A 26,078-nucleotide genomic window follows, 5' to 3' on the forward strand; every position below is an offset into this window, starting at 1 on the left:
CTCTTTCCTATTTTATTCTTTTATCTCTCGTACTTGTCCTCTTTACCCCTTTATTCTATTCATTTTCTCTTTCTTACTTTACTCTGTCTTTCTTTTTCCTTATATCATGTTCTCTCTTACTTAGAATTGGGACATCAAAACAGAAAGTCTCATTTAAGTTGGGATGGGAGAGTATTTTTATATGGTATTAAAACCGGCCACGTACACTAAATGAAGGATCTACTAAAAGGAATGATTTAAAAAGCAATGATATGAAGGAAATATATCATAAAAAATCAATTTAATGTTTTGCGTTTTTTCTAGTTTAATTTTTAGGTTTCGAGTTATCTATTTTAGATTTTTAATTTAACTTCTCTTTTATGGTTGTAATATGCCACATAAAGTTTTAATATGCCACATCAGCTTTGATTTTTAATTTAGAAGAAAAATTAGAATAACTTAAAGTTCATGTATTTATATTCAAAAAATAAAATTTAAGAAAAAAAACCGAAAATATTGAAAGTTTTTATTTACATGCAAATAATCCTTTTATAAATGCCAAATAGTCTTTTTATAAAAGCCCTACTTCTTGTTCACAGAATAAACGCTGCTGTGTGGGGCGTGATTTCTTCCAAACTCTGCCATCAGAGTTAACAACCAACATCTTCTCCCTATTCCCTCTCCGAATCGTTGCAATCAGCAAATGCGTTTGCAAATCATGGCTCAATCTGCTCGATTCCAACGATTTCGAACTAAAAACCCCACCCGCACCCGCCCTAGTTTGCTTGAACACGGTGGAGACGAACCCAACTCAGTGCACGATTTTCGAACTTGAAGACAAAGACGAATCCGATTTGGAAAGCCACGATCTTCACTACGTTCCGCTCACAGGTTTCGATATCCATCACGGAAGAACACCAATGGAATGTACAGCTGCTAATGGATTGCTTCTTCTATACCCAAGTCCATCTGATCATGAAACTCCGGTTTACATATGCAATCCGCTCACTCGCAAATATATCGTGCTCTCCCATCCTGAGGGTCCTAAGGCACACACGTCACTTAAATATTGGTTTACTTTTAATTTTTGCGTGAGCAAAATAAGTGGACAATATAAGGTGGTCTGCATTGGTCGGGCCTATACATTCCACATTTTTCAAGTATACACCCTTGAAACAGGAACATGGAGGCACGTTGAAACCGGCGCCTGCTTCTGGTTTCAGATATTCTTATAATGAACAAACCTCCATTGGGTACTATCTAGTTCGGTTAAACCCTACTTTCGGATTTGTGGTTTTCATGTTGAAACTGAATGTTTTAGCATCTTCTCGCCTCCTCCCGCTCTCCCTATAGATAGAATTGTGAAGTTCACTATGAAATTGTCGTGTGGCTGATGAGAGAATATCAAGTTGAGTACAATTGGTTTTGATATAGATAGAGCTTGGGTTTATCCTATCAAAATGATACGACCCTACGTCGTATCCCGTTTCTCCGGCGTCCTAGCGAAGGATCGGCGGTAGCAAAGAACCGGCTGTGCGCGGGAATTCCTCTCCGTCGGGCAGCGCGAGATCTTAGTGAAAGAGAATTTCTCAACACGTTGTTGGACACGTAACGATTTTATTGATTTACTGAATGGATCCAAATAATAACCATCTATCTCTATTTATAATACTCTAATACTATACCCTAACTTATTGACCAAGATAACAAATATATGGAAGGATTTGGTGAATCAAAAGATATAACTAAATAATGGGATATAGGATCGTATCAACTCTCCCCCGGTTAAAATCCACCTTGTCCTCGAGGTGGGAAACATAAACCAAAGACGAGAGTTGAAAGCAAAAGCTTTAGCGAGGCGTCTCCTCCTGGATCGAACACACGCCAAATAGGCAAACGTCTCCGGACATAGTAATCCCTCTCAAATTTCTGAACATTCGTGAAGACAACAGGTTTTACCGGCATGCTTAGCTCGATGTTAAATGTCTTTGTGGCTAGCAAGCACTTCATAAATCCTCCATGTGCCAGCTCCTTATCATTATCCGTCAGCATATTCATAGCATTCCAGAGAACATTGTCAATGTGCAGTGTCAAATCCTCAACTTGGAGATCCACTGCTTCCCTGTGCATAGCAAGAAATTCCCAATTTCGTTTACTAAAACGGACACAAATACCAGGGTCGAAAGCACACAAACGAATCAACGTGATCCTCTTAATTATATCATCTTCTTGAATACCAATCCCTGCTTCAAATTTCTCCCCTAGTTTACTCACTCCATCATCTGCTGACAAGTAACCAATGTCACTTCCATCATCAGCATCTACTTCCGCTTCACATTCTATATCCTCTTCATGGAATGCTTCCGGCAGCTGTGTCACCTTCTCTTTGTGCTTTTTCGACTGCTCGTGATTCTTCCATTGTTTATCACTCCTGAACTTCTGGCTACATGCTACACAGTAGAATTCGTTCTTCTTTTCCTCCAAGGCATCTTCGCTCTCATCCTCCTCCTCGAGCTCCTCTACTTTAGCCCACTCAGGTTCCTTCTGTCTCTCCAACTCTTTCTGCCCCTGCTTCTCCTCCTCTCCCTTTCTCTCCATCTCCAATTCCTTATGTGTTGGAACACGAAGATCATCAATCTTCCCATCATATGCCCCGACGAGCACTTGCCGCGGCGGATTGTCGGTCTTGACGATCACTTGTAGGGGCTCGTCTGGATAAGGAGAACAAACCTTGAGACTGGAAATATTGGGCAGACCACGCTGCTTCCCCGAATCAATAAACTTGCTGGACTGTTGAGGCGGGTGCGTGGCAACGGCAGACAACGGAGCTGTGCGGTGACTCAGACGTCGATCAGACTTCGAGGGCAGCAAGGTCTGAGGGCAGCGATTGTTGGGCGGATCCCCACGACTAGGCGGACCCAGTGGTGGCTGATCATAATCCGAATATCCACGCGATGGTTCCCAACAAGAGGGCTGCCACGACTGTGGTGGGTCGTAACAAGTGGCTGGCCGATTAAACTGCTGACCATACCCGCCTATTTGTTGACAATGTTGTTGATATCTTGGAGGGTCCCAACATGAACCCCTGTCATTTCTCCCCTCGCGACGATATCGATCTCTCTGCCTATCAAAATTGTGTCGCACATCTTCCAAAAATTCGTGCCACGTGACGCAGTCAATATTTGCACAATAATTAAACACCCACTCCGAAGCCGGGGGGTCGAACAACATAACCGCGTAGTGAAGGCGCTGAGCATCGGGTATCATCATATGATTAAAATAATACTGAACCCTGGGGATCCAGTTTGTCGCGTCGCTACCATCAAACCGAGGCGGCTTCATAGCGATCTGATTCTTATCAAACTCCGCAGCAGTCGATCGATAACGCTGGGGTGGATCCCAACACGACGTCTCGAATTGCTGCGGAAAACCACCGCCATGTGTACGAGCGAATCGATTTCCCGGTGCATCCCAGGCCGACGCACCCCTGGTCCTCTCTCCGCGACGTCTCCTGTCGTCCATAGACATATCGCGCATGCAAAAATTAGGGTGTCTGGCACGACCCCCTTTCTCGCTCGCTTTCTTTCGCCTAAATTCCTCATACTCCGCTTCATCTCCATCCTCAAACCCTAGAGGGGGTTCCGTCTCCCTCGGCACGATCGGATCCAGATACTCGAAGCGTCGATCCGCCTCCTCCCTCCATAGATCAAATTTATCCAACTTATCCAGTAATCGATCCAACTTCCCATTCATGTAATCGTCATGCATCGACTCGTCGTTCGGACGAATCTCCAAGTCTCCGTCATCTAACTGCGGGCGATGAGGGACCCCAAAATTGCGACGTTCAACGGGTAGTTGACGGCGCGGCACACCAGGCGTGAATGAGTCAGGGCGTGAAGAACCCCAGCCCATTCTACTGTTGTTACGTCTCATGAGCACACACGATGAAAGCACCAGATGATACGACCCTACGTCGTATCCCGTTTCTCCGGCGTCCTAGCGAAGGATCGGCGGTAGCAAAGAACCGGCTGTGCGCGGGAATTCCTCTCCGTCGGGCAGCGCGAGATCTTAGTGAAAGAGAATTTCTCAACACGTTGTTGGACACGTAACGATTTTATTGATTTACTGAATGGATCCAAATAATAACCATCTATCTCTATTTATAATACTCTAATACTATACCCTAACTTATTGACCAAGATAACAAATATATGGAAGGATTTGGTGAATCAAAAGATATAACTAAATAATGGGATATAGGATCGTATCACAAAATTTTTAAAGATGGCGACATTTTGATGCTGTTGAAGATATGGCAACATTGGCTTATCTACTATTCCAGCAAGACAAAAACTACTCAACAAATAGATATGTTTAATTATGCAGATGAATGGTGTTACCCTACCTTTGCAATGATTTTCACTCCTAGCCTTTTATCACTACTATTTTGGGGATCGAAATGTTCGGCAATGCTGATTCAGTCCTGCATACCTCGAGTTTTCCCTCTCTTGCGAGTTTTCGAATGGAGCATGTTAGCTATACTAGTAAAATTAATTCATGAGATTACCGCGTCATGAGTAATCTTCATTGAAAAAGTGAGTAATTGAACCAAAAACGTCGCCGTTTCATGGTATCATAGCCCCTGCTGTGTTTCCTCGACAACATAGATCCACGATAGATGATGATGTGGAGTTTAAATTTTTTTAACGTTTTGAATTAAATAGTAATAACATAAAATGATGTGGAGTTTAAATTTTTTTAACGTTTTGAATTAAATAGTAATAATATAAAATGACGTCGTTTTAATTGTCCCATAAAAAATATTTGAAAAAGTGAGTGATTGAACCAAAAAACGTCGCCGTTTTATGGCATCATAGCCCCTGTTGTGTTTCCTCGACAACAGAGATCCACGATGGATGATGACGTGGAGTTTAATTTTTTTACCGTTTGGAATTATATAGTAATGACATAAAATGACGTCGTTTTAATTTTCACCTAAAAAATAATTTTCTTTTTGCATTTAAGAATTTAAAAATAAAAAATAAGACAGTATAAAAGGTGATGCAAAGAACCCTAATTATCTTCTTTATTCACTTTATCCGAACGGCGGAATTCTACCAGAAATGGAGCTTGAATTCTTCACAAATCTACCATCAGATATGCCAACCAACATCCTAAATCTTCCGTCAGATATGACAATCAACATCCTATCACGACTCTCTTTACGAGAAATAGCAATCAGCAAATCCGTCTGCAAACCATGGCTCGATCTGATCGAGTCCAACGACATCGGCAAATCCAAAATCAAAACCGCATCTGCCCTAGTTCATTTCACGCCCTCAGCTCGATGCACGATTTTCGAAATTGAAGACGAAGACGAAGCTGATCTGGAGAGCCATGACCTTCACTACCATGCGCTCACTGATTTGGTGATCCCTCACCCAAACAGATCTTCAATGGAAGGTACCTCAGCTAATGAATTGCTTCTTCTCAACCCATCAACAACAAAAGGTATTCCTCTTTACGTATGTAATCCGATGACTCGTGAATATGCTGAGCTGTCGTACCCTCTTTACATCCCGGAGCGTCAGTTAAAATTTGGATTCGGTGTGAGCAAATTAAGTGGGGAGTATAAGGTGGTCTGCATAAACGCGGACAATGGTTTCAACACTCATTATGTATACACCCTCGGAACAGGAAAATGGAGGCGAATTGAAGCCGGGGCTGCTTCTGGTTACAAATTTTGGGCTCAACCTCTATTATGCAATCACAACCTCCATTGGACGGTAATGGATTTGTGGCATAACAATTCTATTTGTGGTTTTGACGTTGAAACAGAACGTTTTAGCATCTTCTCTTTTCCTTCTAATGGATATGGATTTGGGGATTTGTGTGTTTTGAGGGACCGCTTGTGTTATTGTTACAGTTTGGGTGAGGATTTTATCATATGGTGTATGAAGGAATACCAAGTTGAGGAATCTTGGACCGTAGAGTACAAGTTGAGTCCAATTGATTGGAGTTTTGATTGGAATTATATGCTTGTTGAGCCAATCAAACTTTTCAAAGATGGTGACATGTTGATGTTGCTGGACAAAAGTCGTCTCATCTACTATTCCTACAAGGCAGAAACTTTTGAATATGTGGATATGTTTAAGGATTTAGATGCGAACGATTTAGTCAGTCCCATGATTTTCAATCCTAGCCTTTTATCACTCAAAAATTTTGGATTTAAGAATGTGATCAAGTTTTAGTTCATAATTTTAGTCAACATTTGTGTGTTTGTGTCTAAGGTTTCTTTGTTGTGTAGTTTTTGGGTTCTAAGGTGTCTTTGTCGTTTAGTGTTTAGGTCTACCCTTGTTGTGTCAATCCGACTCACACAATATGTCGAGCCTAGCTAGCATATAGTTTTGAGTTATTGTCTATGATCTCGTTGTAGTTCATAATCTTAATCTACATGAAGCACTTCTATCGCCACATTACGAGTGCTTGAGCTAAAGTTTCTCTGTAGTTGAGTAAGGACTCAAACTTGGATCGATGGGCCAGGACTCTAGTGGTTTGGCAAATATCAGTTAAAGGTGGTGAATCATATGTTGGCACATTGTGTTGTATATCGATTCAAGGTGGTAAATCACCAAGGCATGTGATGAATTATAGTCCGCAACTATCCCATCCCTCCGTCGAATCAATAAGAGGTTCGTGGAGAATGAGAAGATCAAGGATGATGAGATTTGCTAGACTCTCATGCTTATTTACTTTCATTATTAGCTTTGCAGTATCCTTTGTTATAAGGAGTATAAGGATGATGAGATTTGCAAAACTTTCCTGATTATTTAGTACTATTACTTTTCATTAATTGCTTTGCAGTATCTTTTACTCTCCCTCCCCTGAAAAGTATGAATTGTTTCCTTTTTTTTGTCTGTCCCGGAAAATTATGAACTTTCTAATTTTAAAAACTATTTTCTCTCTACTGAGATTCATTCTCCACTAACAATATTTTTAAAACTTTTTCTTTTTATCTTTCTTACTTTTTCAATTATGCATTAAAACTTGTGTCGAACCAATTCATATTTTTCTAGGATGGACGGAGTATTAAGTAATAAGGATTTGCTTTGATGGCCTAATTTATTTAAACTATTATGTACACTTCTATAAAAGGATAAATTTGGAGGTTAGGAGGGGCATTTTGGAAAGTTTATTTGTAATCGGGGCTAACCGTAGGCCTTAGTGAGAGGATTATTAGGCACTTTCGGAGGATTGTCTCGGGCCTCTCCAATTAATTTTTCTTTAAGTAAATTCTACTCTCTTCGTTCCATATTTATAGAGTCATTTTACTATTTTGGAAAGTTTCAAGTTAATTGAGTCATTTATCTCTTACTTTTTTCTCTCTTCATCTCTCTTAATTTATTCTCTCTTACTTTTTTCACCATCCACTTAACACACTATTCTTAAACTAAGAGAGTAGTTCTTATTTTCCATTTTTACTATGTCTCGTTAGTTTTGTGTCAACCGCCTTTACTCCATATCAATTGGTGCGGTGATGTGGATCTGAGCATACTGAACGATGGATGAGATCAAGCTAGTGAGCTTCATAATCCCGTGAGATTATTTTCATTATTACGAAGATTGTTGAAGATTACTTTCAATTTGAGGAGTTGTTTCCTTATTTATTTTCCTTCTTAGATGGAGTTCGTAGGAGTCCTACAAATAGCTTCCTTTTTTTGGGAAGAGTAAATGAATTAAATTTGAAGGTCGCGCCACAGAGGACTCGAACCACTCGAACCTGTCTTAGACGTTAACCTCTCTACCGTTTAGCCAACTCATACACAATAGCTTCTCTTTATGTTGGCTAGATACCTCGAAAAATAAAGTAGGATGGTATAAACTGAAGGCTTCAGTGAGGGGATTGTTAGACCTCTTCGGAGTATTGTCTTAGGTTTCTTCGGACGATTATTAGGCCTCTTCCAGTGAGTTAAATTCTAGTTCTTATTTTCCATTTTTGCTATGTCTTGGTAGTCTTGTGTCAACCGCCTTTACTCCATATCAATTGGTGCGGGGAATGTGGATTTGAGCATAATGAACACTCGCAACACTGAACAATGACTCGATGGATGAGATCAAGCTAGTGATCTTCATAAGCCCTTGAGATTATTTTCATTATTACGAAGATTGTTGAAGATTACTTTCAATTTGAGGACTTGTTTCCTTATTTATTTTCTTCCTTACATGGAGTTCGTAGGAGTCTTATAAATAGCTTCCCTTTTTTTTGGGAAGAGTTAAATTTGAAGGTCGCGCCACATAGGACTCGAACCTGCTATAGTATTTACCTCTCTACTGTTTGGCCAAACTCGCATACACAATAACTTCTCTTTATATTGGCTAGATACCTCGAAAAATATAGTGTATAGGATGGTATAAACTGTAGGCTTCAGTGAGGGGATTATTAGGCCTCATCGAAGGTTTGTCTTAGGTTTCTATGGAGGATTGTTCTTCTTTTGAGTTTTAGTTGCAGTTATTGTGTTCAGATTTTCTCTATATTCGTTGTTTTGTTTTGTTGAATTGTCTTTACTCCGTACCAATGGTTACGGTGCATGATTGATTCTACTCGCCCTTTTGAAACATACTCGAATGACATGCTATTGTGCGCGGGAGGATTGGAGAAAGCAGTGTCGGAACTAAATGCCAAGTTCAATACCATAAATAACATGTTCGATGCTAGTGTTGGAGATTCATGCACCACACACTTATACAGCATGATCTATTGCACGTGGAGGATGTTTAACATTCATCACACTCCAACAACACTGACCCAACACTGGCATTAATACCCTTTAAGTTTATTTACTAATTATTTAAAATTAAAATATAATTAACTTGATATTATTTCACCCGCTAAATCTCTCTTTAGTGTAATAGTTAGGTAATTACTCCATCCGTCCCACTCAAGATGTCCACATTCTTGAGTGTCACGAGATTTTAGAAAATATTGTTAGGTGGAATAAAGTAGAGAGGAAAAAAGTAGTTGAATATTTGAATGGGGAGAGAGGAGAGATGATGTTATTTCGAAAACTGAAAAATGGTCATCTTGATTGAGATAAACAAAAAAAGAAAGATGGTTATTTTGAATAGAACGGAGGAGTACTGTACAGATTATGATCGGATCTCTCAGTTTATCCTCTCTAGTATATTACTCCACATTGTCATAATCCATTTTGTTGTCAATTTCTTCCAACTTTATCTAGTTCACTTCCCATCGAATGGGGCTCCAAATTTTAAAATATAAAAGGATTTTGAAAGTATTAAAAAAGAATAAATAGTGATGAGAAGAAGCCCTAATTCCTAAATCACAAAACACACACAGCTCTGCCGCGGCTACCATTTCTTCTTCAATCAGTGATTCAATCCATCAATGGAGCGTGATTACTCCACAAATCTACCATTACAAGTCACCACTAATATCCTCTCACGTCTCCCTCTCCGAAGCATTGCAATCAGCAAATGCGTTTGCAAACCATGGCGCAATCTCCTCGGCTCCCTCGATTTCGCCAAATCCCTTCTTTCCAGATCCCAAAACCCTCCCGTCCTAGCTTGCTTGATGCCGGCGAGGGCGCACGATAAGTTTGGCTCTACTCGCTGCAGAGTTTCCGAAATTGAAGAGGAATTCGGAGTCGTAGACGAAGAGGAACACGGAGATGAAGCAGAAGAAGACCAAAATCAAATTCAAAATCAAAATCAAAATCAAAATCAAAATCAAATTCTCCACGAAGAAGAAGAAAAAGAAGACGAAGAGGAACACAACGATGAAGACGATGCCCAATTTCAAAATCAAAATCAAAATTGCCATGAACTTCACTACAATCGCTTCTCTGATTTCGATATCCCCCTCGGAAAATCAGCACCAGTATCAATGGTAGGTATCGCAGCTAATGGATTGTTTCTTCTATACTCAGAGTTAGGGCATCCTGACATCCCTCTTTTTATATGGAATCCTCTCACTCGTGAATACATCAACCTCTGCTGCCCCAAACAATCCATTTCCTTTAATTTTATGCTGAGTTTTGGATTTGGTGCGAGTTGAATTAGTGGGCAATATAAGGTCGTCTGTATCAATCGCGACGGCTCTGCTCATCACGTATACACCCTCGGAACGGGAGCGTGGCGGCATGTTGAAGCAGGCCCTGCCTCTGGTTTCGGATTCAAATTAGATGGACGGATTGTGTGTAACGGAAACCTCCATTGGACTGTGTATGATTCCACTCGACCCTTGTTGATATGTGGTTTTGACGTTGAAACAGAATGTTCTAGCATCTTCTCTGGTCCTCCTGTCGTTGTAGATGAGCGTCTAGCTGTGGAGGTGAGTGTTTTGAGCGACTATCTGTGTGTTTCTTACGTGTGGGACAATGAAATTGTCATCTGGTTAATGAAGGAATACCGAGTCGAGCAATCTTGGACCATAGATTACAGGTTGAGTACTAATGGTTTTAATTTTGATTTTGGTTTTCGCAATGGAATGGAGTCTGTTTATCCTATCAAAGTTTTCAATGATGGTGACGTTTTGATGTTGATGGTGACGAACGACATTAACTTCTACAACAGAAAGAGGCGTCTCATCTACTACTCCAGCAAGACATATACTATTCAACAACTCGGTATGATTAATGAGCAACTCGGTACGATTGGGTCACTTGGTATGGTGCAGAGCAACACCGTACGATCGAGAATGTGTATGTAGGGAATCACATTACCCGTGCCATGATTTTTACTCCAGCCCTTCTCTCGCTAAAGAGATTTGGAATTGAGAATGTGATCTCATTCTAGTTCGTAATGTTAGTCTACATTTGTGTTTTGTCGTTAGCTGGTCGTGTTTGTCTCAAAGGTTTGGCTTTACCCGTGTCAACCCAACAAGCACTATATGCCACTGTTAGCTAGTAGTAGTATGTAAATTGTATGGTGCTTTCTGACACTATGTAATCTCTGTAACCTCGTTCTAGTATATATTAACCTATTTATAATTTTCGTTGTTGTCGTGTCGTGCCAACACAACTTAAATTTCATTGTTATGAGTTCATTTTTGTGTTTAATGTTTTCTTATTATAGGTGTTTGGGTTTTTATAAGGCCTATTTCATGCATCGGTTTAGGGGTAAAAAGTACGCTACTTGATCGGTTTATCGCTCAAAAGCAAGTGTTAATTGTGCACGAATGCCGCTTGACCAAGGCAACAAGGCCAAACTGATCAAGCAAGTACAACAAGCGAGAAAAGCTAAAAAACGGGGAGTTGATCAAGGGGAGTAAACAAGTCGTTAAGGAGGGGACCACTGGCTTCCAGAAGGACACGTGAGGCTAATGAGCTGGATGGTGCGCATCATTCTGTAAACAAGGACGACGTTCTAGAAGATGACACGTGCTGATACATGAGATGCAAGGACAGAGCTGAGTCATGAATCTGTTATTGAAAAGCGACGTCATTCTAGAAGGAAGGCACGTAGCAATCGATGAGTCGCTCGCTCACAGCGTGAGCGAATATCCTATGCCAAGATCGTTATTCAGCTGGAGATTGTGCGAAGTGCCTATAAATAGAGGATGTGCCACCACAATCGAGAGTTCTCTTTTTGAGCTTAGAGCTTTTACCATCTTCTTCCGTTTTCAGCTTTTATCTTCTTAGTTTAGTTTTAGTTTAGCTCAGTTCGAGAGATAGTTTAGATAGAGAAATGTTTAGTTAGAAAGGGCGACCGAAGGAAGCGCTACAGAATTCTCGATATCTGTCGGCGTTATCTCAAGTTTCCCTCTGAGGACCTCTCGGTTTTACTTGCTTTATTCTCCGAAGAGTTAGCTTAGTTTAAATCTCGCATTGTAGCTAAAGTTCGATCTTTTTACATTCCGCATGTTCGATGTACTGTTCTGAGTTTTTAGTATAAAATCGAGTTGTTTTGTTTTCGTTCTCGTGTTTACTGTTTTCAAGTTCAGTTTAGCTTTTTAATCTTTGACCAAGTGTTTAATCTTGTTGAGTGGCAAGGTGTTTCATGTTTTCCGTAGCATGCTTAGTTAGTTGAGTTCTTATTTTCAGCCTGTCGTCTACTTGATCCAGTAGTAATCAGTGACTTGATCCAGTAGATAGTTTACTTTGTGCCTAGTGTAAACTCAGTAGTTACAACTCCCAAAATTAAAGCGTGGCAGCAGCCATGCCCTATTCACTACGCACACACTCGATACACTCGCTTCTCTGTGGGATCGACCCCGAACTTGCCGTTTTACTATTAAAGTAGTGCAAATTGGGAGTTATATAAATTACATTGGTTGACTGGCGAGAGCGAGATCGCCTTGATCAAGTGGCAACGACATTTGCTAACTGATCCATCCGGTTCAGTTATCTTTCATATAGCTTGATCCACTCACTCGAATCCTAGCCCGCCGGGTTTGATCTTATCATGTTTTGTTGTCAATCCTGTTGCGCCTATAAAAGAAAATGGAGTGATTTTGTGTGGATGTACCAAATATGAACTGTTTTGGTCTATTGTCTATAATCTCACTCTATTTTATATTGTTAAATCGCTTTGTTGTCTTAATTTTACGAGATGTATTCGTGTTATTGTGTGGTGCTCGGATCACTGTCTTTGAAAGTTATTGGACTCAATTTTGTGGATGCACCAAAATTAAAAAGATGAACTATAATGTTTAGAAAGGAAGGACTTGTATAGTAAACAAACTCTTATCTTTGCTTATATGAGTTCAAGTTTTGGCATTTCACCATATAAAAATTGTTGATTAATAGAGCATTGAACTATTACTTGATGCATTGATGAGCATTGCAAGATCTAGCATCCATGCTTGATCAAGCATTTGATCGATGAGAATTGCGAAATACTTGATGCATGCATGAAGCACGATCGTGTTTGCTGAGCATTGCAAGATTGAGCATGGAAGTTCGATCAAGCATTTGAGCTTCAGGCACTGTGCAATACTTGATGCATGAAGATCGATTGAGCTTTGAATGGCGCGGGCATCGAGTGAAAGAGGCGTGGATTCGTAGCAGTTTGTTGTGCTTGTGGTGGTCGGGGCATATAGCTTGTTTTCTTTGTGGCGACGATATTGTGAAGAATGGTGGCCAGTGTTCATAACAAGTTGGGATTCTCAAAATGCGTTAACTTAAAGAAGGTATCATATTTGTGCTCTAATATTTTTTTTCTTTTTTCTAACAAACTTTAATACTCCTATATTTCCTCCAAATTAAATTAGTGTGCAATATATATCTTACATCTCAACAAACTTAAATATATTTCCTCCAAACTAAATAAGTATATACTCCTCTATAACATTAAAAATAAAATGTTTTCCTTTTTGGGTTGTCTATTAAAAATAAAACGTTTCCTAAAATAGAAATAACATTATCTCTAGTTTTCCCTCTCTTTTAATTTACTCTCCTCTTGAACTAATAAAGCAACACTACATAAAATCTCGTGTCGAAAAGCAAACGTTTCATATTTATTGGGACGCCGGAGTATATTTAATATTTCAACAAACTTTATTATATTTTCTCTATACTAAATCAATGCTCTAATATAGTAAGTTCCAACAAGTTTTAATATATTTCATTCAAACTAAATAAGTGCACCAATATACCATTTCTTATATTCAGACAAACATCAATATATTTTCTTCAAACTAAACTAGTACTTCAATGTATTTTTTATATTCCAACGAACTTTAATATATTGTTCTTTTTTTATAATATACTACTCCGTATAGTATTTCCTCTATTCTATATCAAGTAAGAGCATCTCCAATGGCGGACGTCCAGTCGGACATCCGCGACGGGCGACCGGGACGTCCGCCATTGTGGCGTGGAAGGTAGGATACGGACGTCCCGTAAGGACATCGGATGTCCTCGGACGTGTGTGGGTCGGACGTCCGAGTCGGACGTCCGGTATTAAATTTTTTTTTTTTAAACTCTATATATACGGCTAGTTGCCCGTCATTTCATTCACACCACTTGTGTTAACAAGGTTCTCTCTTCTTTTACTACAAATTTCATTTCTACTTAATGGAGAACGACAGAACCTCCCCCGGCACGAGCGAGTCGCTGACTCCGACGTTTCCCGCCGAACTGGAGGGAAACTCTAGCGGAAATGCGACAATGGTTCCGGCAATTTTATTATGTAATTTTTTTTCTTTTTTATTATGTAAATTTTTTTCTTTTTTTTATGTAATTTTTTTTAATGAAGCATTTGCAATTTTTCCGTATTCCGTGTCAAAATTATAATTCCGTTACGTATATTTGTGAATTTGTGATTTTTTTTTATTGCGGGAAGTCCTAGTGGGAAGGACGATGGGAAGGGCGGATTGTGAAGGGGATGTCCTAGTGACGTGGCAGTGGGATGGGAAGTCCTAGTGACGTGGCAGGAGGTGTTTTTGGGAAGTCCTAGTGGATGTCCGAGTGGGACATCCGCCCACTGGAGATGCTCTTTGTTTCATATTTTTTTTGTTCATATCTCATTAAGGTTACTATTTTTAGTCAAAAAGGTTGCAATTATCAACCCACGTCGATCAGTGGTCTCACACGCATAATAAAGTTGACGGCAAACCTGTGAATACATATTGATTCAATAATTCAATTAATTATAGACTATATTGACGTGTTTTTTCCCTTCCTTGTTTCTCATGCGTTAATTATAGACCATATTATGTGACATGTGAAAAACATGGCAGAAAACATGCTCACACACCATCTACTGTTGTGAGATACAAATTATTATGGGGATGGAAAATATATATATAATTAATACCCCCATGGCTTGATTCATTAGACCAACAACCTCATCACAATATATAGCAATTTAGTACTAACATTTTCATGGCCACCTCTTTCTTGTTGCCTTTGCAACTCATTCTTTTAATTACAATAAACATCTTCTTCATACTCACCTCATCTACACCACTAACCGATTTCACCACCGACCGAGATGCTCTTCTCGCGTTCAAAAGGGCCATTACTGTCGACACAAGTAGCGCGTTGAGCAAGAAATGGCTCACCAACACTTCCATCTGTGACTGGGCCGGCGTCTCGTGTGGAGTCAAACACCAAAGAGTCACAGCCATCGATCTCTCCTACTTCGGCCTCCATGGATACCTCTCTCCACATCTCGGAAACCTAACCTTTCTCCAATCCTTGGACGTCAGCTCCAACAATTTCGCAGGCGTCTTACCAGCTGAGCTGTCTAAACTACGCCGTCTGAAGCTAGTAAACGCAGCATGCAACAACTTCAGTGGAGAAATACCGAGAGGTATCCTTACAAACATGTCGGCATTGGAATATATTGATCTGAGGTTTAACAACCTATCGGGCGCTCTCCCAAGCGATATATGCAATAACACTCCGAAACTGAAGAGATTATCTCTCATAATGAATCAAATACACGGAAAATTTCCAAGGAGTATACACAAGTGCAGCAAGATGGAGGAGTTGAGCTTGTCTACGAATATGTTCGATGGAAACATACCAACCGAAGTTGGGAATCTTACCATGCTTACACTTCTATCTGTGTATGATAATGATATGCAAGGTAACTACACTAATCTACATATAATAAAATGGAGCTTTCATGCATATTGATTTAACTATTCTACTTAACTTCATTTTTCCATATTTTGATAGGAAATATTCCGTCTTCTATCTTCAACGTTTCGCGTTTGAAATTCATATACCTCGATGGAAATAAACTGTCTGGAAGCATACCCAAAAATTTGGATAATTTACTCAACCTACAAGTGTTGCGTCTAAGCGACAACAACTTAACAGGTGCGATCGAGGAACAACTTATATCTAGCTTGATCACACTTAGTTTTCTGTTTAAGTCAATATTATCTGATTTCTTGATTTATATTATAACAGACTCTTATTCACAGGAGAAATTCCAACCTCAATCACCAACGCTTCTCAGCTTGTTTTTATACAGATGAGCAGTAACTCGTTCATTGGTACCATCCCCGACTTGGGTAATTTAAGACAGCTGCGATTCCTTAGTCTACGGGAAAATAATCTGACTGGATTGGGATTTCTCTCTTCTTTTACAAACTGCCCAAATTTGAATGTCTTGCATATTACTAACAATCCGATGATGAATTGTATCCTTCCATCTTCCTTGGGAAACTTGTCTACTTCACTTCTCAGCTTTTCAGCATCTAACTGTAGCATCAGAGGTGTAATTCCTGCTGCAATTGGAAATTTGAGGAATTTGGTGATTTTGGATTTATCCAACAATCAACTCACAGGATCCATCCCCACTACATTTTCGATACGTTGTAGTCTTCAGTCACTCTACTTAAATGTTAACAAGTTAGAAGGATCATTACCGGAATCCCTTTCCAATTGTCGAAGTCTGCAGCTTCTTAATTTTGGAAACAACAGAATACAAGACACCTTTCCACTTTGGACGGGAAACCTCACTTATCTTCGAGTCCTCATATTGGCATCCAACAACTTCAGTGGTACCATTTCTTCTCTCGCTCCCCAGGCTACGCTTCCATTCCCTAAGCTGCAAGTTTTTGATATATCTCATAATGCATTCGTTGGCAATCTTCCCCACGGATATATTAGGAATTTCAAAGTGATGATGGATGTACAAGAGAATCATCGAGGAGAACAAGTTCACATTCCAATTTATACAAAGTCATTCATATTGACAGTGAAAGGTTGTGATCGACAATATACGAGAATTATGAAAACCTTCACAACAATCGACATGTCATCCAACAGATTCTCAGGCAGTATCCCAAACACCATTGGAAATCTGAATTCCTTGATACATCTGAATCTGTCTCACAATTGTCTCACAGGAGGTATACCTGCATCTCTTGGAAACGTGACAGAACTCGAGTCGTTGGACCTGTCTTCTAACCGATTGGAAGGGGAAATTCCAACGGAGCTAACAAAGCTCACATTTCTTGCTGCGATGAACCTTTCCATGAATAATCTTTCAGGGAAGATACCTCAATCCAATGGTCAGTTTTCCACATTTGAAAATACATCATATGTTGGGAATTATGGACTATGCGGATTTCCTTTATCACGAAAATGCGAAGGGCCTCCAGTGATGCTGCAAGAAGAAGATGATGATGATTATGGTATTCTAGAAGGATTCTGTTGGCAGGCGGTTGTTTCAGGTTATGGATGTGGATTAGTAATCGGTGCGATTATGGGTTGTCTGATTCTTGGGTATGGAAGGCCTAAATGGTTGGTGGAATGGAACTATAGATTTTACAGGATAAAGATGAGAAGCCATAGAAGAAATGTGGCTTAACATTTACCATAAAGAAGAAGAAGAAGAAGAAGAAGGTTGAGCTTCAATGTATATTTTACAGTATTGTTGTTTGCTTAACATTTATTTGCATGCTATGTTGAACTTTGTAAATGATGTTGTAAATGTAAGACTATAGAGAATATACGAGTGGAGTTTTGCTTCGTACACTCCACTGATTCTCTACAAAAATATTATCTTCATTTAGTAGATTTCCTTATGCATGTAGTAAGTACTACTCCTTAAATGGACAATTATGTGCTTAATATTCATGAATTTGGGCACGAAAATTATTTGCGGATGCACCACACCCTTAGTCCTTAGAGCATAACTAAAATATAATCTCTTTCCTTGATTAAAATACGAAAATTATATTCAACTTAATAATCACGATTTTATGGTAGTCATCAATTTCAATTTTGACTAGATATATGTTAGTAATATTTATTTATTTTAAAATAAACAACATTTTCAATTTGACTAGTATTGAATATATAGAATATCCTATTTTATATTATAATATAAATCTACAATATAGAATGATGTAAATAACAATATTTCTGGAAAAAAACACATATTTCACCATAAAATAGAACATGTAAAACAAAAATAAATGGAACATATTGTCACCTTATTTTCTTTTACTGTGTTTGAACATCAGAAACTCTGTCTCCATTAATGGAGCGAGATTTCTTCACAAATCTACCATCAGAGATCACCACTAACATCCTCTCACGTCTCCCTCTTCGGAGCGTTGCAATCAGCAAGTGCGTTTGCAAACCATGGCTCAATCTGCTCGAGTCCAACGATTTCGATTTCAAAACCCCACCCGCCCTAGCTCGCGTGACGTCAAACAATTGGTTGTCACATTGCATGATTTTCGAAATTGAAGACGAAGACGAAGCTGATCTGGAGAGCCATGACCCTCACTACAATCAGCTCACAGATTCCGTAATATATCACGGATCATCAATAGCGGGTGTTGCTGCTAATGGATCACTTCTTCTATTGGTTGTTGTAACCACATACTCAAATCCTACATGTTGTCTTCACATATGCAATCCGATCACTCGTAAATATGTCTACCTCGACTTGCCTGAGGCATACACTTGTTATTTGAGTTTTGGATTTGGTTTGAGCAAAATAAGCGGGCAATATAAGGTGGTCTGTATCAATACTTTCTCTGGATCCAATCATGTATACACCCTTGGAACACGAACATGGAGGCTCCTTGAAGATGGCGCTCCTTCTGGTTTCAATCTCCCTTCTATTACGGCACAATCTGCATGAAATGGCAACCCCCATTGGCCCTTACGTGATCCGAAGCAAAGAACATGGATTTGTGGGTTTGATGTTGAAACGGAAGCATCTTCTCTACTCCTCCTCCTCCTATATATGGACGTGGCCGTCTAAACGGGAAGTTGGCTGCTTTGAGGGACTGTCTCTGTTATTCATACACATGTGACGATGAAATTGTCATCTGGTTGATGAAGGAATACCAAGTCGAGGAATCTTGGACCTAGAGTACAAGTTGAGTACTGCTCGTTTTGGTTTTGGTAAGACTAAAATTCTTTATGTTTTTCCTATCAAAATTTTCAAAGATGGTGACATTTTGATGTTGCTGAACAGCAACCAGCTCATCTGCTACTCCAACAAGACAAGAACTACTCAAAAGGTTGATATGTTTAAGGATGCATCTAAAAAGTGTACCTTCGCCATGATTTTCACTCCTAGCCTTTTATCATTTGAGAGTTTTGGGATCAAGAATGTGTTGTCGTTCTAGTTGATAATATTAGTCTACATTTGTGAGTTCGTGTTTATATGAGTTGTGGTCATAACTCATATCTAAGGTTTCATTGTTTGTAGTGTTCGGGTTTGGCCTTGTCGTGTAGACCCGACACTAGCTAGCATATATATTTGAGATATCGTTTATAATCTCATTCTAGTTCATAATGTAGTCTACATTTGTGTTTTATTATTATTTGGTTGTATGTGTTGAATTTATGGTGTGGTGTTCGGGTTTGGCCTTATATCGAACATTCATGATATGTCATGGGCTAGCTAATGCTATATTGTGGGTTGTTGTCTATAATCCCGTGCTTTCATAATGTTAATCTGCATTTTATCAGTATTGAATCGTGTCAACACGAATTAAATTGTATTGTTATCATGTCGGTGTTTTATGAGACGTATTAATATTGTTTTTCCGATTATTAACAATTTTGAACCGAAAGCACCAATTCACAATTCGAGAACAATGGCACCCGAACCGTATCACCTGAAAAACGGGGTCAGGCCCAATAGCCCATTTATGACATTTCCAGTTTCAAAACCTGAGCCGCTGGTCTGTCCTGGGCCAAATTTACAGTTCCTTTCAGGTTTCTAATGTTAGTGAGCTGGCTTCAAATGTTTCTTACTTAACACTAGATCAATTCTTGAAAAAGTGGTCATTTAAATCACATTAAGAGCAATGATATGAGAGATAGCAAAGATAAATAGTGAGATCGAGAGTGCGAGTCGAGAGAGATGCAAATATATATAGAGACAGAGTCACATTAGGTTGAAATTAGCCCCAAAGTGCAAAGCAAAGACCTATTATAAGCCATTGGATCAGAAAATGGAGGGGCCTAGATCGGATTATACATGTATTATTATCATGGTCACTATGCAATGTCATCATAAGGGTGTTCATCTCAAAACATAAACTCAATAATATTATGTGCTTACCATCAGAGATTCATCCTTGAGCAGATGCTCCATGGCTCTTGTATCCATAAATCAAAGATGCTTTTGGTTCAATTTTATTCCTACACCAATTTTCTGCACAAAAAAAAATAATTGTCAGCCCGGAGCCATGGCATCCAAAGTGTATGAAACGATGTCGTTGGAATCAGATGGACGAAAAAGATATGAACTTCCATCTTATTGCAACTACATTGTTTCCTGAAGACAGTTTCTGTGTCGTAATAGTAAACAAGGCTTCATAATTACACTGGGATACTCGAGCATATTCGAACATATACGCATACATACCTAGATTAAGTTAAAAGCTCATAGCGATCCTCGGTGAAAGTTGGTTCCAGCTCCTTTCCGAAATTTCTCAGCGACAGAAAGCTCGGGGTGTGGAGAATTGCATTAACACAAATATGATTTCCACTACAAGCTTCAAACATCTCAATCTTCCTTATAGTTTTCATCTCGTCGGAGTAGTAAAACAGCAGGGATTCTTCATATTCCATCAGAACGTCACCATCTTCGAAAATTTTAATAGGGGAAACAATCATATAGTCTCCACAAACATCGAGATCTCTGTTGATGACATATTCCTTTGTCCAAGAAGTCTCATCCCCATATTCCCCCATCACCCAGATGATGATTTTTTCTTCAGATGAATTATCACAGAGGCATAGGCTACCCGCCAAAGCCGACAAGCTCCCAACAGACTCTCCATTGACCAGAGGGGGGTGAAAGAAGTTGCTGAAAAGCTCTGTTTCAAGATCGAAGCAACAAATTTGTGGTGGGGTGTTTGGATCTGCCACCAACTAGTGAAGATTTCCGTTTAGAAATATCCCAATCGTGTCGAACCGTATCGAAGCAGCGGGTGTGATGCTTCTCCATGTTCGAGTTCCAAGAGTGTACACCGCGCCATGAAGTTTGGTAAGCATAAATCTATACGAAGGCTCCGTTTCAAAATTACAGTCGTAGACAATCCTAACCACCTTATGTTGGCCAGTCGTTTTGGTCACTCGAAATCCATACGCGACTATATTAGATTACGATTGTGATAGATTTATTCCTGAAATCAAAATTACAGTCGTAGACAATCCTAACCACCTTGTGATAGATTTATTCCTTAAAAGATATTTCCTTATGGAATATGTTTCCTAGTTTGACTAGAATTAGGGTTCTCTAGTTACTTATAAATAGAGGTGCTCTCTCATTGTTAAATCATCCTGAAATTATATAGTGAAATCCCTGGCTTGGCATCGCCCCCAGACGTAGATACACATTGTATCGAACTGGGTAAACAACTTCTTGTGTTCATTCTCTTTCATATTCGTGATTGCCTGTGTTTATTTCCCAACAACTGGTATCAAGAGCCTATGGTTTAAGAGGCAGAAATCACGATGGGGATCGACGAGAAAATTGCTGTAGAGAAGTTCGATGGATCTGATTTCGGATTTTGGAAGATGCAGATTGAGGATTACCTGTACGGTAAAGATCTCTGGAAGCCTTTAAAAACCAAACCCGAAAAGATGGAACATGAGGAGTGGGAGCTGCTGGACAGAAAAGCGATGAGCGCGATTAAGCTATCGTTGTCCAAGGATGTGGCTTATCACACGACTGCAGCAAAGTCGACAAAGGAGATGATAAAGATCTTGGAGGACATGTATCAGAAACCATCAACGGCAAACAAGGTACATCTGATTAGACGATTGTTTAATTTTAGAATGCAAGAGGGAAAGCTGGTGCAACAACATCTCAACGAGTTCAACATGATTACTTCGCAACTGAACTCGGTTAATATAAAATTCGATGATGAAATTCGTGCCCTGATTTTGCTATCGTCTCTGCCTGAGAGTTGGGCTGGCACAGTGACAGCAGTTACTGCTGCAGAGACAAAACTAACAGTTGACAGAGTAAGAGATCTGACGATTGGTGAGGAAGTTCGCTGGAGAGAATCAGGATCTTCTACTTCGGGATCAGCACTGAATACAGAGCAGAGAGGCAGATCGAAGGGAAAGCAAAATCGTGGAAGATCAAATTCCAGAGGAATGAGTCAATCCAAGAAGGATTTGGATAAAGTTAAATGCTGGAATTGTGATGAGTTTGGGCATTTTAGAAATCAATGTGAGACACCGAAGAAGTATAAGAATAAGGATCAGAAGGACAAGAAGACAGCAAACGCTACCATGTCTGATGACGATGGCGAGGCGTTGGTCTTGAGCGTCAGTAGTCCGATGGAATCGTGGGTATTGGATTCTGGGGCGTCGTTTCACTCCTGTAGCAATGTGGAGATAATGGAAGACTACATTTCTAGCGATTTTGGGAAGGTACATCTGGCTGATGACGAGCCCTTAGATATCGTGGGAAAGGGAAACGTGAAAGTAGTGACGTCCAATGGATCCGTAATAAAACTGAATTGAGTCAGACACATTCCTAGATTGCAGAGAAGTTTGATTTCGATTGGGCAGCTTGATGCAGAAGGGTACACCGTGACGTTTGGCTGCAACAATTGGAAGATTACCAAGGGAGCTATGATAGTAGCTCGAGGTAAGAAGGAGGGTACGTTGTATACCACAACTAACTCCAAAGATTGCATTGATATTGCAAGTGAGGCAAATAATGCAGATTTGTGGCACTGTCGTCTTGGCCACATGAACGAGAAAGGGATAAAGATAATGTGCTCAAGAGGTTTACTGCCTGGCTTGAAAACTGTTGAAGTTGGCCTGTGCGAGGATTGCGTGTTTGGGAAACAGAAAAGGGTGAGTTTCTCAAGAGGAGGCAGAAAATTGAAGACACAGAAGTTGGAGATGGTCCACACTAATCTATGGGGACCAGCACCTGTGAAGTCCCTAGGAGGCTCTGAATATTATATGACTTTCATCGACAACTCTACTCGAAAGCTATGGGTTTATTTTCTGAAGAGTAAATCCGATGCGTTTGACGCTTTCAGGAAATGGAAAGCCCTTGTTGAAACTGAAACCGGGATGAAGGTGAAGTGTCTAAGATCCGATAATGGAGGAGAATATGAACTTGCAAAGTTCAAGGAATTCTGCGCCGAGAATGGAATCCGCATGGAGAAAACTGTGAAATGAACTCCACAGCAGAATGGAATCGCAGAGCGCATGAACAGAACGTTGAATGAGCGAGCAAGATGCATGAGGTTGAAAAGTGGATTGCCAAAGAGTTTTTGGGCAGATGCAGTCAACACAGTTGCATTCCTAATTAATAGAGGTCCATCAGTTCCCTTGGAGTTTCGGATACCCGAGGAGGTTTGGACAGGAAAAGAGGTAAATCTATCTTTCCTACGCATCTTTGGTTGTGTTGCTTATGCTCATGTTAGTTCCGTTGAGAGAAGTAAGTTGGATGCTAAATCTATTAAGTGTACGTTCATTGGTTATGGAGGCGATGAGTTCGGTTATAGACTCTGGGATGAGCAGAACCGTAAGGTTATTCGCAGTAGAGATGTCATCTTCAATGAACAGGTATTGTACAATGATAGATTGGAGGCGTCAAGTCCCAGCAGTTCTGAGCCACAAGTGGTCGAGCTAGACATCTCAAACTCGAGTGGGAGCAAGGAGAGTCAGAATGCTGAAGAGGTGCTTGAAGAAGAACCAAGCACTCCACCACCGACTATTCCGCTGCCTAAATCGACTAGAGAGCGACGTGCACCTGATAGGTACTCGCCCTCTAATTTCTATTTGTTACTTACTGATGGTGGTGAGCCCGAGTGTTATGCAGAGGCAGGAGAAGGCCCTGATAAACGAAGGTGGAAAATTGCCATGGATGACGAGTTTGCCTCTCTTCTCCTAAATGGCACATGGGAGCTTGTGGAACTTCCTAAAGGGAAAAAGGCATTGCATTGCAAGTGGGTCTATCGAATCAAAGGTGAAGCTGATGGTAGCAAGCGCTACAAGGCTAGGCTGGTTGTCAAGGGATTTGAGCAACGATACGGTATTGATTATACAGATGTGTTCACTCCTGTTGTGAAACTAACTACTATTCGTTTAGTGTTGAGTATGGTAGTTGCAGAAAATCTATTGTTACATCAGATGGATGTAAAGACGGCATTCCTTCATGGTGATTTGGAGGATGAGTTGTACATGACACAGCCTAAAGGATTCATAGTAAAAGGAATGGAAAACCTTGTATGCAAGTTGAAGAAGAGCTTGTATGGTTTAAAGCAAGCTCCAAAGCAGTGGTACAAGAAGTTTGATGGATTCATGATGGAGATTGGCTATAAAAGATGCTACGCTGACCATTGTTGTTACTACAAGAGGTTTGACAAGAGCTATCTTATTCTGTTATTATATGTTGATCGCAGGAGGTGATCAAAAGGAGATGGATAAGTTGAAAAGGCAATTGTCTGAACGATTCTCCATGAAAGATCTTGGAGAGGCTAATCAAAATTTGGGCATGAGAATCGAGCGTGACAAGGCGGCAGGAAAATTGTATCTTTCGCAAGCTGCTTACATTGGTAAGGTTTTGGAAGGATTCAACATGGATAATTCGAAGCCAGTAAGTGTGCCTTTGGGCAGTCACTTTAAGCTGTCGAAGAAGGAGTCGCCGAGTATAAAAGAAGAACGTGTTGAAATGAAGAAAATTCCTCATGCTTCAGCAATTGGCAGTATTATGTATGCAATGGTGTGTACGAGGCCTGATATTGCACAAACAGTGGGAGTAGTGAGCCGGTTCATGGGTGATCCGGGCAAGCAACATTGGGAAACAGTTAAATGGATCCTTCGATACTTGAGAGGTACTACAGAAAGCGTCTTATGTTTCAATGGCAAGAATGTCGAGCTGGCAGGTTATGTGGATGCAGACTTGGCGTCCAATGATCTTGATGGGAGAAGAAGCACAACCGGGTATGTATTTACTTATGGTGGTACTGCTATTTCATGGACCTCTAAGTTGCAGAAGACTGTTGCTTTGTCTACTACGGAGGCTGAATATGTAGCTGCGACAGAGGCAAGCAAGGAGATGGTGTGGTTGCAGAGTTTCTTAGATGAACTTGGGAAGGAGAACAAGATTAGCATACTCTACAGTGATAGTCAGAGTGCTATTTTCTTGGCGAAGAATCCAGCGTTTCATTCTAGGACAAAGCATGTGGAGTTGAAATATCATTACATCCGACACCTAGTGGAGATGAAAATCCTGCAACTTGTGAAGATACTTGGAAGTGAGAATCCTGCAGACATGTTTACTAAGGTGGTGACCTTAGAGAAATTGAAGCTATGCATAGCTTCAATTGGCCTTGGAACTTGAAGAGAAGGTTAGGCGATGCTAAGCGGATGAAGGGATGAGATCACGAGGAAATGGTTGTTTAGGAGTTGTTAGTCTCCAAGTGGGAGATTGTTAATTATGGAGCCTAAAATATCTCCTACCATGTTTAGGATTTGTTTCCTTGAAGTATATTTCCTTGTGATAGATTTATTTCTTAAAAGATATTTCCTTATGGAATATGTTTCCTAGTTTGACTAGAATTAGGGCTCTCTAGTTACTTATAAATAGATGTGCTCCCTCATTGTTAAATCATCCTGAAATTATATAGTGAAATCCCTGGCTTGGCATCGCCCCCAGACGTAGATACACATTGTATCGAACTGGGTAAACAACTTCTTGTGTTCATTCTCTTTCATATTCGTGATTGCCTGTGTTTATTTCCCAACATACGAGTGGAGAGAATCTAGATGCGGAGCACGAAGCTTGATAAAGCGTCGTGTTATAGGGTTGCATACGTAAAGATCATAAGGTCGGCGGCCGGTCAGAAAAAGCAACCCATTAGCTGAACCCCGTATCAGTGAAGCGTGAGGGAAAACAAACTTGGTGACCGAGCTGTAGCGGAGATGATGGCGTTCAAGATCAAGCTTGTCTTCAAATTTCGTACGAGTTAGACTCCAGATTAGACCGAACAACAGCCATCCCCGGGACTGACTTAGAAAGATGTAACTTGACAAACTCGCGTGTAACACCCCGACTTTTTGTTTATTCTCCAAAGGACGTCGTTACGCATCTGAAAATTTTTTCGCCTTTATTTATTTGTCGAGAGAAGTATTTCACTTTTTGAGCCAAACAATTATTCTTTC

At 40.1% G+C, this 26,078-nt stretch overlaps 4 protein-coding genes and 1 long non-coding RNA gene across 5 annotated transcripts; 4 read left to right on the forward strand and 1 right to left on the reverse strand.

Annotated features, from left to right (window-relative positions):
- Positions 1-5,102: 5,102 nt before the first annotated feature.
- On the forward strand, positions 5,103-6,230 carry LOC121781356 (F-box protein At3g07870-like). Its single transcript, XM_042179099.1, has one exon. The coding sequence runs from the start codon at positions 5,103-5,105 to the stop codon at positions 6,228-6,230; it is 1,128 nt and encodes a 375-aa protein (XP_042035033.1).
- A 3,546-nt stretch (positions 6,231-9,776) lies between these two features.
- On the forward strand, positions 9,777-10,708 carry LOC121781357. Its single transcript, XM_042179101.1, has 2 exons — positions 9,777-9,886; positions 10,060-10,708. Exons 1-2 carry the CDS (start codon positions 9,777-9,779, stop codon positions 10,706-10,708), a joined length of 759 nt encoding a protein of 252 aa, XP_042035035.1.
- A 4,087-nt stretch (positions 10,709-14,795) lies between these two features.
- Positions 14,796-17,453, forward strand: LOC121780886 (receptor-like protein 9DC3). The gene is made up of 3 exons (XM_042178536.1): positions 14,796-15,534; positions 15,627-15,770; positions 15,878-17,453. Exons 1-3 carry the CDS (start codon positions 14,826-14,828, stop codon positions 17,269-17,271), a joined length of 2,247 nt encoding a protein of 748 aa, XP_042034470.1. The 5' UTR covers positions 14,796-14,825; the 3' UTR covers positions 17,272-17,453.
- A 412-nt stretch (positions 17,454-17,865) lies between these two features.
- LOC121781358 (F-box protein At1g67130-like) lies at positions 17,866-19,608 on the forward strand. The gene is made up of 2 exons (XM_042179102.1): positions 17,866-18,552; positions 18,743-19,608. Exons 1-2 carry the CDS (start codon positions 17,947-17,949, stop codon positions 19,049-19,051), a joined length of 915 nt encoding a protein of 304 aa, XP_042035036.1. The 5' UTR covers positions 17,866-17,946; the 3' UTR covers positions 19,052-19,608.
- Positions 19,609-19,807: 199 nt separating this feature from the next.
- LOC121780887 lies at positions 19,808-21,208 on the reverse strand. The gene is made up of 2 exons (XR_006046110.1): positions 20,302-21,208; positions 19,808-20,088 (listed from the first exon to the last, which is right to left on the reverse strand). It is a non-coding gene; the product is annotated as an uncharacterized LOC121780887 (long non-coding RNA).
- Positions 21,209-26,078: the final 4,870 nt, after the last annotated feature.

This window comes from Salvia splendens, chromosome 20 (genome assembly GCF_004379255.2).
Source record: "Salvia splendens isolate huo1 chromosome 20, SspV2, whole genome shotgun sequence".
In the NCBI taxonomy this organism is placed as follows: Eukaryota; Viridiplantae; Streptophyta; class Magnoliopsida; order Lamiales; family Lamiaceae; genus Salvia; species Salvia splendens.